The sequence below is a fragment of the Rutidosis leptorrhynchoides genome, chromosome 3, assembly GCF_046630445.1.
Source record: "Rutidosis leptorrhynchoides isolate AG116_Rl617_1_P2 chromosome 3, CSIRO_AGI_Rlap_v1, whole genome shotgun sequence".
Classification (NCBI taxonomy): domain Eukaryota; kingdom Viridiplantae; phylum Streptophyta; class Magnoliopsida; order Asterales; family Asteraceae; genus Rutidosis; species Rutidosis leptorrhynchoides.
Genome location: NC_092335.1, coordinates 222,565,329 through 222,580,810, shown reverse-complemented (window position 1 = coordinate 222,580,810; position 15,482 = coordinate 222,565,329). Strand labels below are relative to the sequence as shown.

Genomic DNA, 15,482 nt, shown 5'->3' with positions numbered 1-15,482 from the left:
AACCTAACAGACTTTACTTATCGAGTCAAAATATTAAATCGTATCGAGAGTTTAATTTAAAATTAGTCGAAATTTTTCGGGTCGTGACACACGTGTGGGTGGTTTAGGCCCCCGGTAATTTGAACTGCTGTTAAAAAATGAATGAATGAACAAATAGTTTTTCTTTTAAAATAAAAAAAATTGACACGTTAAGTTACATTTTTGTTGAACACATGAAATCTCATTATATCTCATTTATTTTGTCACACAATCCAATCCAAATACAACTATACCCGACTCAAAACTATGATCCTAAATAACGGAACCAAATTGTAATAATAAATTATCTTACTATAATCAGTTAAATCCATAAAAAAAGTATAATATAAAGGTATCTTAATCGGTAGAATATATACTCAGTATTGAACTTTCAACTATTTTGAGTTTAGGTTAAGGCGAACAGGTTATACGTATTCTTGAAAAATGTATAAATTAAATGTGTTGTGTGTGACTTCATTGATTTTTTAAAAAAATGCCAAAAGTAAAACAAACCTTTGTATATTGTAAAAAGTATATTTTATTTTTATTATATATGTTTAATTTTATTTTATTTTATAATCATTATTAAGATACTCTTAAGATGCTACTCACAATTGAACTTTTTTGAAAATATAAAAAAGCATTTGTTTTCATCAAATAGAATCGAATGCTAAAACATGTTAAAAGAAGGTAATGAACCCAAACTAGAGTATAATTTATTTTAAGAAAAAAAAAAAAGAAGAAAAAAATGGAGTATATCTGATGTTTTTCAATTAAATAAGAAACTTTATTTATTAGTACTTCTTTTGGATTTTTATTCCATAAAGATTTCACTTTATTTTTCTTCATTCAGAAAAAGAAAATAAATAAATACTTCTGTTAGTTGAAGACACAATCACACACACTCTACACTCTGCCACTATCTATTCTCTTTCTAAAAATAGTTCAAATCAGGCGCCAGTTCCGCCACCGCCGGTAGCCGCCATGGGTTGCACCGCATCCAAATTAGGCAACGAAGACTCCGTCAGACGCTGCAAAGAACGCCGCCGTCTTATGAAAGAAGCCGTCTACGCCCGCCACCACCTCGCCGCCGCCCACTCCGACTACTGCCGTTCCTTAAAAGTCACCGGATCCGCCCTATCCATTTTCGCCGCCGGCGAACCTCTCTCCGTCGCCAATCAAACTCCCGCCGTCCTCCTCCCCACTCCTTCCTCCACCTCCACCGTCAAACCACCGTCCTTTCATTCATACGACACACCGCTGCCGCCGCAGGCTGCTGCGGCACCTCCACCACCACCGTCATCGACTCGATCTCCATCAATTGCAAGCTCAAAAATCTCTGTAGCTAAAAGCCGAACCTCCGCCGTGAACCACCACCTCCAACGCCGTCCTAAACCTACCATTAAGCTACCTCACATTCTATCCGAATCAAGTGAAACCTCATCTCCTCGTGAAAACCCTAACTATAGATACAACAATACAGATAAATATACTTACAATGCTGAAGCAAATTACGCTTCTACCCCTTCACAAGCTTCTTCCGTTTGGAATTGGGAGAATTTTTACCCTCCGTCACCTCCTGATTCCGAATACTTCAATCAACCACCTCGAAAACCTAATTTCGATACCGAAACTGAAGACGATAAATCGTCTATTTATTCCGGTTATTCTCATTCTTCCGATAAGAAACCAATTAATCGCGAAACGAATTCCGTTTATTCTCATCATTCGTCACATAAAACTCACAATCCGCAGCGTGACGTTGAAAGAGACGAACAGGAAGAAGTACATTGTAGCGAATGGGGAGATCATTACAGTACAACTAGCTCAACATCAGATGATGATGACGATGAGGAAATTGATAATGATTCTAGATCCGAAATCGAAAGCCGGTCGAATTTCGGATCTTCGGTTTATAACGAATCTGTTGCACCACCACCGCCGCCTAATGGATTCACTACGAAATCGAAATTTTCGGAAAAATCAGAATCGTCATCTGCCAGCTGGAAAACAGGTCGTTACAACGATGATAATTCCGATATGAGAATGGTGGTTAGGCATCGAGATCTAACTGAAATTGTTAATTCGATTAAAGAGTATTTCGATAAATCGGCTGATGCCGGTGTACAAGTTTCCGAAATGCTCGAAACCGGTCGCGCACAGCTCGACCGCAGTTTTCGGCAGCTTAAAAGTAAGATTGTGTACTTTTATTTTAAATTTAACTTAATTAAAATTATCGAGTTATTGATTATTGATTGATGATTTGTAGAAACGGTGTATCATTCAAGTGGAGTGTTGAGTAATTTGAGTTCAAGTTGGACATCAAAGCCACCATTGGCAGTTAAGTACCGGTTTGAACCGGGTTCAATTGTTGGTGAACCGGGAGGTTCAAAGAGTCTATGTTCAACTCTAGAGAGGCTACTAGCTTGGGAAATGAAGCTGTACCAAGAAGTAAAGGTAATTAAAAACTGCTCTTTTAACTTATAACCTCAGACTGTTCTTACTGTGCATCGATTGTTTGTACCGTACAAGTACAGCAGTATTATTATTATTTTGATATGATTAAGAAATTGAAATTAATATTTTATTTTTGTGGCACACCTTTTTTCTTCATTATTTTCAAACGAGATGTTGATATAAAGCTTGATAAAAGTTGCCTTTGATGATGGTTATCTTTAGTGGGTGAGAATTTATGAAATGACTAAAATGTCCCTGCTCTCTAGTCCATTAGGGGCACCGCAGATTTTGACCATCTTTTTTGGTTACTATTGTGAGTGACATTGGTGAAATCACTGCATTGGAATAGTAAATAGTTTCATCCATTGTGTTATACAACAGTCTACCTTGAGAAAAATAACCTTATCTTTTTGGAAACTTTACTTTACTTTGTATATTAAATTCACCAAAAATAAAATATCAGTTTTAATTTCAACTATTTGAACTTGCATAACTTTGTTCCTTAGAGATAGGCTCACTCATTCAGTTAGTGTGGTTTTATATCTAGTTAAGTGTTAGTTAGGTCGGTTAAAAGGTTCATTTATCCACAGATTTTACGTTGTTAATAAATGACCAAACTTACTTGTATGTATGTATGTATGTATGTATGTATGTATGTATGTATGTATGTATGTATGTATGTATGTATGTATGTATGTATGTATGTATGTATGTATGTATGTATGTATGTATGTATGTATGTATGTATGTATGTATGTATGTATGTATGTATGTATGTATGTATGTATGTATGTATGTATGTATGTATGTATGTATGTATGTATGTATGTATGTATGTATGTATGTATGTATGTATGGGAAAGGAACAAGTAAAAAAGTTCTGTTTTTTTCCTTTCCAAAACTTACATTGTTTTGATTAGACCAAATTACCCCTGGTAATTTTAGCTGGTAGTCTCTCTATGTATGAAAAAGTATGCTATGGAAAAGGGTATCTTAAATAATTTCTTTTCACTAGTTGTTGGGTAATAACCGGTAGTCCAACCATGTATTTGGTGCAAATGTATTCTGTATGCCATACTGAACAATGTTGAGGTAAAAAAAGAAATTTTTGAGTAAAGACCAAACTGCTCTTAAACAGGGAGTCTGACAAAGTATGACAACCTGGAGCAATCTTTGTCTGTTATCAAATTTGGAAAAGTAGGCCAACTCACTTAAAAACAAGATATTTTTTTGATTTTACATGCGTGGCAGGCAACAATATCTTTGCGGCTTATATGAAATAGTACAGTCCATGTATAATGTTCTTTTATGTATCACAGACTTTGTATTAACCATGAACTTAAAAATATGATTGATATGTCATAGTCATTATGTCCTATGTTTTTCTAGGAATTCTATTAAATTTGCATCATTTTATATTTTAGAATTGGTCAAGTTAAACGTGTCTAATTGACCAACCATTAACAACGTCACAAGTATATTAATTGCGTTGAATTTTGTTTATGCTGAGACCTTAATTTACATACGAGTAACTAATGTGGGTACTAAATTGACTAATTTGTTTAGGCACGAGAAGGTGTTAAAATTGAGCACGAGAGAAAGTTATCTGCACTACAGAGTCAGGAATACAAAGGGGAAGATGAAAGTAAATTAAACAAAACAAAGGCGTCGATAAACAAGCTTCAGTCACTGATTGTTGTTACGTCTCAGGCTGTCACAACTACGTCTACCGCTATTGTGGGGCTACGAGATGCTGAACTTGTCCCTCAGCTTATTGAACTTTGTCATGGGTAAGTAACTACCCCTCTGCACATTAAGTAATTGTTTAGTTAGAGTTGGAAGTGGGCGGGTTTTGTCAGATTGTGTAATGGGTCAAAACAGGGTTGAGTCAAATAAGCAACCTTTTGGTAGAAGGTTGGATTGAGCTAAAACACTTTGTGTTAAAACATGTTTATTTAGTGAGTCAAATGTAATGACAAATGATACATATTTTCAATCATAATTAAATTTTAATTATTTGAATAAAATGGTGTGGGATATTATATCAATTGTTACTACCTTGTGGTAACTTCAACCTACTTGCTCGTTTGACCTTGTTTTATTAAAAGGTACTTCTTTATATTATTACTGGTAATAGTCATTATAGAGTAATCATAATCCAAATGAACCAAATGAACCCATGCATGAATATATGGGTTGTAATTGTGACATTGTATTATATCTTATTACTAGGATTGTATGCTTAGAGTGCTCCCAACGCATGCGCCCAGGCTCCGCCCAAATTTTAGTCCAGGAGGACACTGATGGCACCATTTAGCCCAGCTCTAGTCCAGGGGTCTAGCCCAGCTCTAGTAAATTACATAATTAAAAGAATGTCGTTGGCTCATTGAGCGTAACTTTAGCAGTGGTCATCAACTATTGGATACTTAATTACTTATATATGTGAGATCACATGTAGGCGGAACGGAGAGGAGTTAACCATTGATGAATGTGACAAATTTTAAAATGACATTGGATAGTTCTTTTGGCAATTTTGAAAACAGCAGTTACTATGTTTAAATAAACAGAAAATGTTAAATGTTATTTCACCGTTCATATGTTTTGGAGGGAATACATTTGGAGAATTGGAATAATTTAGTACAAATAATTAAGGGCATATTTATGTAGGGAGATCAGGGATATAATACATTAACTTCTATTAAATGCCCCAATATATGTTAGCTGACCAACCTTCTTGGATCAGAGTAAAGTGCAATGGCCCAAACCAGCTGTTTCATTATGGTTTCTTTTTTCTTCTCTTTCTTATATCTGCAACACCAACATGTTGATAAAATAAGACAAAATTTCATTCCTCGTCCCTTAACTTTACATCAAATTTGACTCCTCGTCCCTTTTCTTTTTTGTGTGCATCCCTCGTCCCTATTGTATCACAATTCTACATCCCTCGTCCTCCGTCTACTTTCTGTCAAATTCAGACGTTAAGTGTAGTCATGTGCGAAGCATGTGAGGGTAGTTTCGTCATTTTACATATTTCTTTTCCATTTTCATTCTCTTTCATATTAACCTCCTTCCTTTTCCCATTCATCTTCTTCTCATTTATACCTAATCAACATATCCAACATAAACCCTAATTGAACACAAATAAAAGAGCATAGATATAGACGGTAGTAATCGGAAAAAAAAATTGAAGCAATTATAGACAAATTAAAGCTTTTTACAATACCTGATACACTTACGGATTTAATATAGTCGATATGTTAGTACGGAGTAGTATTTTTTTCAAAAATAGTACTCCAGCTTAAATTGAATCAAAGATATGAACACAAAAATGTTAATTGCATCTAAGATCTCTAACATCTACATCGTGAATAAATAAATCAACAATCAACAATTTTAATGATTTTTTTAACATAAATCAAACCAAACAATTACAACTTTGGACCAAATCGCAAAAAAAGGTAACAAAAATTCTAGATACGCGATATATAACATCAATCAATCGAATATTAAGCAACTCGTAATCGAAAGGAAGAAAACAAATAATTAAATTAAATCCATACAGCCAATGGGGCTTTGCCTCATTGGTCACCATGTTAACATGGTGTTCGAGGAGACCAAGGGTTCGAGTCTCGGGGGGGGGGGGGATTTTCGTGAATTAACTCTAACCACTAACATTGCCTTTCAAAAAAAAAAAAAAAAAAAAAAAAAATTAAATCCATACAACATACCACAAAATTAAGATCAAAGTATGCATACTGACTAAGCTTGTAGGCAACGTACGTTGAATTTAATTTTTTTACGGTTTGATTTGTGAAAGTTATGAAATGAATAAGGATGATGGTGGATAACGAGAGGTGAGGTGAGGTGTTTCGTCTGGTGTTTATTATAATTTGATTTCTTGATTTTATAGAAGTATAAAACTAGGGTTTTAATTTGGGGATGATTAATATCAGATGATGATGAGGATGAAAAGAAAGTTAGATAATAAAGAAAATAAATAGATTAAAAAGACTAAAGTACCCTCACATGCTTTGCACATGACTGAACAAACGGCTGAAATAGACAGAAACTAGACGGGAGGACGAGGGATGTATAATTGTGATACATTAGGGACGAGGGATGCACAAAAAAAAAAAAAAGAACGAGGAGTGAAAGTTGATGCAAACTAAAATTTTGTCATAAAATAATGCTCAACTCGTAACCTGTAGTAATCGTGATTTTAGCCACACACACACAAACAAAAAAAAAAAAAAAAACCCACTTGGTTTATAATCACTTTATCTTACTGGTTGATCTTTCTTATTTTAATAAACAATCATTCAGAATTCAGATAGTGACATTCATTTTCACACCTTTCATTATTGGGAGTTGATTCGTATACCATGCCATACACCATCAAAACAATTATTTAGACAGTTTTACCCTTCCTTTGAGAAGTTAAGGGGAGTTGGTGGTGAACAAAAGGAAGGGTAAAAATGTCCAAAAAATTTATTTAGTGGTGTATGGCAAAATAGAGGTGGTGTACGGATCACCTCCCTTCATTATTATGTTAAAACTTACTACAGTTACAATGTTTAACTTAGAGCTCGTAATTCAAGAAATCTTTTGACAGTTTGTCTCTTAAATACCTGTCAATAATGACCACTTACTAGAATTTTGTGGTTGTGTGGACCCAATTTTTTTTTGGACTATTTCTTGATTTGTGTGTGTCTCCTTAGGGTCATGCTAAAGAAAATTCTATGAATTTAGTGGAATCGAGTATTTAAATATCTGAACAGTTCGAACAATGTTAACGCTTAACGTGAAATTAATGCAGGTTTATGTACATGTGGAGATCAATGAACCAATGTCATGAAGTCCAAAACCATATAGTTCAACAAGTTCGAGGTCTAGTCAACCGGTCAACTAAAGGGGAGTCAACCTCTGACCTTCACCGCCAAGCAACTCGTGATCTTGAAGCCGCCGTGTCCGCCTGGCACACCAGTTTCTGCCGCCTCATTAAATTCCAAAGAGATTTCATCAAATCTCTTCATCAATGGTTCAAACTAACTCTTATTCCCGTCAACAACGAAGAATCTAATACAAACGCCTCACAACACTCAGACGTTTACTTAGTCTTTGACGAGTGGAAACTAGCTCTCGATCGTTTACCCGACACAGTAGCTTCTGAAGCCATAAAAAGTTTCATAAACGTGGTCCACTCGATATCATTAAAACAAGCAGAAGAAATGAAAGTGAAAAAGCGGACCGAATCAGCCTCAAAAGAACTGGAGAAAAAGGCGTCTTCTTTAAGAAGCATAGAGAAGAAATACTACCATTCTTACTCCATGGTTGGGCTTGGGCTACCAGGAAGCGGGCCCGACAATGATCATGCGTTGGATGCACGGGACCCACTTTCTGAGAAAAGAACCGAGCTTGTGGCGTGTCAGAGACGTGTTGAGGACGAAATGGTCCGACACTCGAAAGCAGTAGAGGTAACTAGAGCTATGACTTTGAACAATATTCAAACTGGTTTGCCAGGAGTTTTTCAAGCTATGACGAGCTTTTCGGGTTTGATAATGGAGGCCCTTGAAGTTGTTTGCAACAAATCGTACGCGATTAAGTAGTTTTGCACCATATATTGGAGTTCAAATCTCTTGTTAATGTTCCTAAAGTAAAGGTTAGGTTATATTTCATAGAATTATATATATTATGATATGATTATGATGACTTAATGGTAAAAGGAGCTAAAGATTTGAATTTTTGAAAAGGGGTTTGTTGTTATAAAATGTAGATATATATCATATATATATATATATATGTGGGGAGTTATTGGTTTTTTGCCTATATCTTTTTGTTGTTGGGGGAAAGAAGAAAAGCTATAGCTTTCTGTATAGGTAAACATTGCTTTGTATCAGAACTTTACTTTTTCCATATGATACTTAAGCTTGATTAATATTTTGTATAATGTTCTTGTTTTTTTCTGTCTTTATTAATTTATCGTGAGAAAAAAAGAGTGTGCGATTGTGGATCTTATATGTATAACAGAGCAATATGATATTGAGGATCATGAACTGGATTTGTTGTAGGCATCACCAGTTCTAGAACTCCCATTTTGTTCTTTTTCGTGCCGAAAAATATGGTTGAACTAATCTGTAAATTTTTCCGAATGCTTAGAAGGCATCCGTGCATACATAAGTCTGCGTTCTTTCTTTATTTTAAGGCAAACTTACACACCCTAATGATATTTTCACGATCATTTACAAATGTTTACTACTGCTTGTTATTATGAGGAGTTCCTTAATACCACTAGGCGAATGACTCGGAGTGTGTGTTTTTGAACTAATGATGTTTATGTATTAGAAAAATGACATTTATAGTAGTGAATGTGTTATTTTGTAAGCTCATTTCATATAGGTCTCAAGGCCAGATATGGCATGGGATTTGTTTATGAGATGTAGATTTTGTTAGGTTTAATTAATCTTAACTAGAACAAGTGGTTAATATTAAATTCTTGAAACATTAAGAAAACATCTTTTGTACTTTTGCTGTCCCAGAAGGCACCAACCACCACCACAAACTGAGGATATGCCCTAATTGAAGACTAGCAAGACCTTTTTGTAACGGAACAAATATCAGAGTATCTTGGTATAATCTTGGTATTAGTATAAAAATAAGCTAAACTGTTTATAGGGTTTAGTGGTTATGTTCAAAATATGTATATTTTGAAACCAAAGCTTTCGGATTAGACTTCCAGGTTTCGAAATAGACTTCCAGGTTTCGAAATCGCCTTCAAACAATTTAGATTTGCTTGAAATCGGCGACTTTGTTTTTGTATCCCGCCAATCTTCCAACTTTAAACTATAGGTCAAACGTATTCAAAAGTGATTTGTAGGCCATCCAAGTTCGAGATTGTTCCACACATACAAAATTTGTCTAAAATCCCTCTCGAGCTCGACTCATTAAAAGCTCGATTCGAGCCGATCCTAAACGAGCTCGAGCCCGAGCTTGAACTTAATTTGAAGCTCGTTTAGTAAACGAGCCCGAGCTCATGCTTTATATCTCGAGCTCAAACAAGCTCGCGAGCCTAAACGAGTTTTTTATCTATACACACAAAATATTAATTTTATATATTATATAATATACTATAAAGTTATTATTATACGTAATAATTAATTATATATTAATAATAGTTGAAAGAATAATAGTAAGTCTTGTTATATGTTAATAAAAATTACAAAAACAATGAATTCGAAATATAAAAAAAAATACAAAGGAAAAAAATTATATAACGAGTAGATCTCGAGCCGAGCTCGAGCTTGTAAAATAACAAACGAGTCGAGGTAGAGTTTAAACTATTAGGCTCGAGCTCGTGCTCTAAGAAATTTAAACGAGCCGAGCTCGAGCTTAGTCTAGTTCGGGCTCGACTCGACTCGTTTACGGCTCTAGTAAAAAGTGTGAGAAAACTATAAAAGGGTACTGTAATATGTATTATGTACGGAGTATGTGTTTAAAAAATTAAACACAAAGGTGATTCAATTTACGACACTGCACTGTAGAGACCCGTCCTAATCCATCCGGACTAGGTCCATATTGATTATAAACGATTTACAACAGTTGATTACATCGCGAGGTACTTGACCTCTATATGATACATTTTACAAACATTGCATTCGTTTTTGAAAAGACAATCTTTCATTTCATCGAAAGTTGACGGCAGGCATACCATTTCATAATATATCTAACTATAATTGACTTAATAATAATCTTGATGAACGCAACGACCCGAATGCAACGTCTTTTGAAATATGTCATGAATGACTCCAAGTAATATCTCTAAAATGAGCCAATGCACAGCGGAAGATTTCTTTCATACCTGAGAATAAACATGCTTTAAAGTGTCAACCAAAAAGGTTGGTGAGTTCATTAGTTTAACATAAATAATCATTTCATAGTTTTAATAGACCACAAGATTTCATATTTCCATTTCCCATAAACATACGTCCCATGCATAGAGACAAAAATAATCATTCATATGGATTGAACACCTGGTAACCGACATTCACAATATGCATATAAGAATATCCCCATCATTCCGGGATCCTCCTTCGGACATGATATAAATTTCGAAGTAATAAAGCATCCGGTACTTTGGATGGGGCTTGTTGTGTGACAACCCGGAAATTTCCAACCAAATTTAAACTTTAAACTTTATATGTTTCCGACACGATAAGCAATATTTGTTAAGTTAAATTTCAAGAATTTTAAACTATGTTCATACATTCATTCAATCTCGACCAAGTTCCAACGATTCACGAACCATTAAACGAATATGATTATATATGTATATATGTATATATATATATTATAACTTGAAACGTAAACAAAATATTAGATTAAATACTTTATATGATTGTATCTGTTTCAAAATGTTTATCAATGGAATTAGAAAATAAGATCAAATGATTGAATTATCAGATATATTGAATTATGATTACAAGTCTCTGTTGAAAGGCCCACGTTGATTTGAGAAATCTTTCCATTTTAACAATATTCGAAAAATGGTAAAGTGATTTATAAATAAGAACAAATTGTCAATCATTGAGAACTAGACAAAGGATAGTGGAAGATTGAATCTCATAAAGACTCGATTGATCTATTTAGTTTCAAACGTACAAAAACGTTTTCAGTTTAAAAAGAACTTTATTATTAAAACGTATATAACTTTTATAAATATTTAGAACCACTTTTGACAACTCATTACTTAACTAGTATGATAAAGATAACGATATTTATAAAATATATATAACGATTTAAATTAATATTATATATATTTATACGCGTATTATACGTACGTAGTTTTATAGTTTTACTATACTTAAACTTTACCTTTACTTTATTTTTACTTTACTTTAACTTTAATAATTTACTTTAATAATTCATACTTTAATAATTCACTTTAATAATTCATACTTTAATAATTCACTTTAATAATTCATACTTTAATAATTCACTTTAATAATTCAAAAATCTATTATAAATAGAATTCAATAGGTTTCATTATTTCATAGAAACTTGAAAATATTTTTCTCTAAACTCTCTCAATCGATTTACATATATATATATTTACTCCGTATTATTTCAAGATATTATTAGTATACATAAAATATTACGACGGAGTGCTATCCGAGTGATTTCAAAATTGTTTTTCGAGTAGGATAGGATTAAGGAAATTATGGGTTATAGCTATGGAGGTGATTGAGTATGGTTCATGGGTATGCTCGTGAGGTCAATATAGTGTTTATCATTTCCGTTGCGTCTACGTACCTTTCCTGCAATATTGAATCTCAATATTGATACGTGAGTACTCATAATTTAACTTTTACATACTAATAGTGTATCCCTGACTAGTGCTCGAGTATTTAGGATTATGCATGCTTGTACTTTTGATATTGCCCTTAGACATGTTAGGTTGAATCTTGAATTAGTTACACTTGCGGTTGAGATAAGGTATAAGATATGCATGTCCTTGGAAAGCTAGCGAAAAATTAAGAACTTTTCCTTTAGATATCGAATGGTTTCGATGAACGGATTAGAAGTTATAATCAATTGAATTTTTGATATTTTTATTAAAAATGATTATTATTATCGTCGTTTTTATCGTCATTCTAGTTTTATCTTATTATTATCATTATTATTATCTTTATCAATAAAAGGGATTTATCATTAAAAATTGTTATTTTTTTTTATTATTACTATCGTTATTATCGTTAAAGTTATAATTAGTATTATTATTATTATCCAATTATTATTATTATTATTATTATTATTATTATTATTATTATTATTATTATTATTATTATTATTATTATTATTATTATTATTATTATTATTATTATTATTATTATTATTATTATCATTATTAATATATATATATCATTATTTAAAAATGGTTATTATTATTGTTATTATTATTATTACTATATTATCATTAAGATAATTATTAGTATTATCGTTAATAATGTTATAGTAACTATCATTATTAATATTAGTGTAATTAAAACAAATATTTGTAACACCTAATTATTTTGATTACTATTATTATCATTATTATGAACACGATATAAAAGACGATTAAAAGCTATTAAACGAAACGATTAGGAAATAATGAGTAAGAGTATCATGATGAAATTAAAATATCATAAGATATTGATTTAGATAAAATTATCGTTCTTATTATTTTTATCATTACTATTATTATTAAAAGTATCGTTAGTATTAAAACTATCATTTTAACAAAAATTATCATTTTAATAGAAATGTCATTGTTACTATAAAATATCATTATTATTATTATTTTAAATAGAATTATTATTTTAAAGATAATATTAAAAATTATCGTAAATATTAAAGTTATCATAATTAGAATTATCGTTTTATCATAATGTCATCTTAGTAATTATAAATATTGATATTTTTATAATAATAATTATTATTACAAAATAATACAACTTTTACTTACTATCATTATAGATATTATTTTATCAAATAAATATGTGATACAAACATATTTTACTACGTGTAATAACTTACTTTAATAATACCTATCATATTATCTTTATGATATTAAATGAACCCTATAAATTTTATTACTTAATACATATAAAAGTATATTTTATTATATAAATTTAATATAAAATTTTATTTATTAATAAATAAATTATATTATTTACTCTAATAAATCTTTTAAAATATTTAAAAATATAAAATGACGATATTTAAACTATATATTAATCATGTATAGATTTTTGGAAATTATTTTGAGTCAAATTTACTTTTGTTGACTTTTGCATATTAGTCTCGAGCATTAGGATTGTGGTACACTATGACTTGACCTAATTTGTTAGACAAATATTGACCAACACATAAATATATATAATTAATTTAGGTTCGTGAATCCGAGGCCAACCTTGCACTTGTTCAATGACGTTATATGTATTTTTACTACGAAATACAGTATGGTGAGTTTCATTATTCCCTTTTTAAATGCTTTTGCAATATATGTTTTTGGGACTGAGAATACATGCGCTTTTATAAATGTTTTACGAAATAGACACAAGTAATCGAAACTACATTATATGGTTGAATTATCGAAATTGAATATGCCCCTTTTTATTAAGTCTGGTAATCTAAGAATTAGGGAACAGACACCCTAATTGACGCGAATCCTAAAGATAGATCTATCGGGCCCAACAAACCCCATCCAAAGTACCGGATGCTTTAGTACTTCGAAATTTATATCATGTCCGAAGGAGGATCCCGGAATGATGGGGATATTCTTATATGCATATTGTGAATGTCGGTTACCAGGTGTTCAATCCATATGAATGATTATTTTTGTCTCTATGCATGGGACGTATATTTACGAGAAATGGAAATCTTGTGGTCTATTAAAATGATGGAAATAAATGATTATGATAAACTAATGAACTCACAAACCTTTTGGTTGACACTTTAAAGCATGTTTATTCTCAGGTGTTAAAGAAATCTTCCGCTGTACATTTGCTCATTTTAAAGATATTACTTGGAGTCTTTCATAGCATATTTCGAAGAATGTTGCATTCGAGTCATTGAGTTCATCAAAGATTATTATTAAATCAATTTATAGTTGGATAGTGGATATTATGAAATGGTATGCATGCCTGTCAATTTTCGATGTAAAGAAAGTTTATCTTTTAAAAACGAATGCAATGTTTGTAAAATGTATCATATAGAGGTCAAATACCTCGCAATGTAATCAACTATTGTGAATCGTTTATAATGTATATGAACGGGTCCTTTCAGTTGGTATCAGAGCGGTGGTCTTAGCGAACCAGGTCTGCATTAGTGTGTCTAACTGATAAGTCGATAGAATGCATTAGTGATTCTGGACTTCGACCGTGTCTGCATGTCAAAAGTTTTGCTTATCATTTTGTGTCGAAAATTAACTACTTATCATCCTCAGGAAATTACCTGCTTATCAATTTTAGTCTAAGACACGTCTTGCTGCATTGATTGCAAGAATAGTGTATAGACAAAAATTCATATCTTAGCATATCTGCTAAATCATATCTTATCGTATCTGTTACTTTAAACTTTGCCTGACATATCCCGCAAAGTTCTCCGTAATCTACGAAATCTTTTGATCTATATATATATATATATATATATATATATATATATATATATATATATATATATATATATATATATATATATATATATAAATATATATATATATATTCTATGTAATTAGAATACCATCCGTTAGCCAAAATCATTTCATATCGAAAAAAAAAATCCTTTATCCAATCGTACGAAATGGAATTCGTCATCAGTTCAAGTCACTCAGATTCCGAAATGGAATCCCATTCAAGCTCCGAAAGCAGTGTGACCAGAATAGATCAACCAATCAGTCATCACCTATTCTGGATGAATTGGGGATGAGTTCGTAGCCTCCTCAATCATTGGAGACAAGAAGAAAGTGATCCCTTCCATCCACCACATTGCCCTATTGACGAAGAACCTGAAGCACTTACCGGCGAACCTGTCCGAAACACCATTTTTTCGCTCATTTCCAGAGTATCTCGTCACGATTATATATTACATCAAATTTTAGATTTTATTTATCCACTCGTCCGAACCGACAATCACCCCGGTGTAATAGAAGAAGTCAACGAGCTTCGCGCTCGGGTAGTGGCTTTGGAGAATATGGTGCAGAGATTACAAACACCAGCAGCAGCATCAGTAGCATAACCAGTACCACCATCATCAACGCCAACAGTACCATTACCACCTCCAACCACAACCGTGTCGTAAACCTCAACTTCACAATCTGTCCCACGAGCATCAACGTCATACGCACCATAGATACCAAATAGTACCAACAACAATAACTGACGAAGTATTAATTCATAATTTTATTGGAGAAACATTCCGCGGCGATTATGTAATCTCTAAAGTCTTAGAGATTATCTAATCTAGCCCTA

General features: G+C 32.3%; 1 protein-coding gene across 1 annotated transcript; it reads left to right on the top strand.

The window, feature by feature from the left end:
- The first annotated feature begins 918 nt into the window (after positions 1-918).
- Positions 919-8,262, top strand: LOC139897246 (nitrate regulatory gene2 protein-like). The gene is made up of 4 exons (XM_071879940.1): positions 919-2,209; positions 2,288-2,475; positions 4,042-4,265; positions 7,292-8,262. The coding sequence occupies exons 1-4, from the start codon at positions 1,003-1,005 to the stop codon at positions 8,079-8,081; spliced, it is 2,409 nt and encodes an 802-aa protein (XP_071736041.1). The 5' UTR covers positions 919-1,002; the 3' UTR covers positions 8,082-8,262.
- The last annotated feature ends 7,220 nt before the right edge of the window (positions 8,263-15,482 follow it).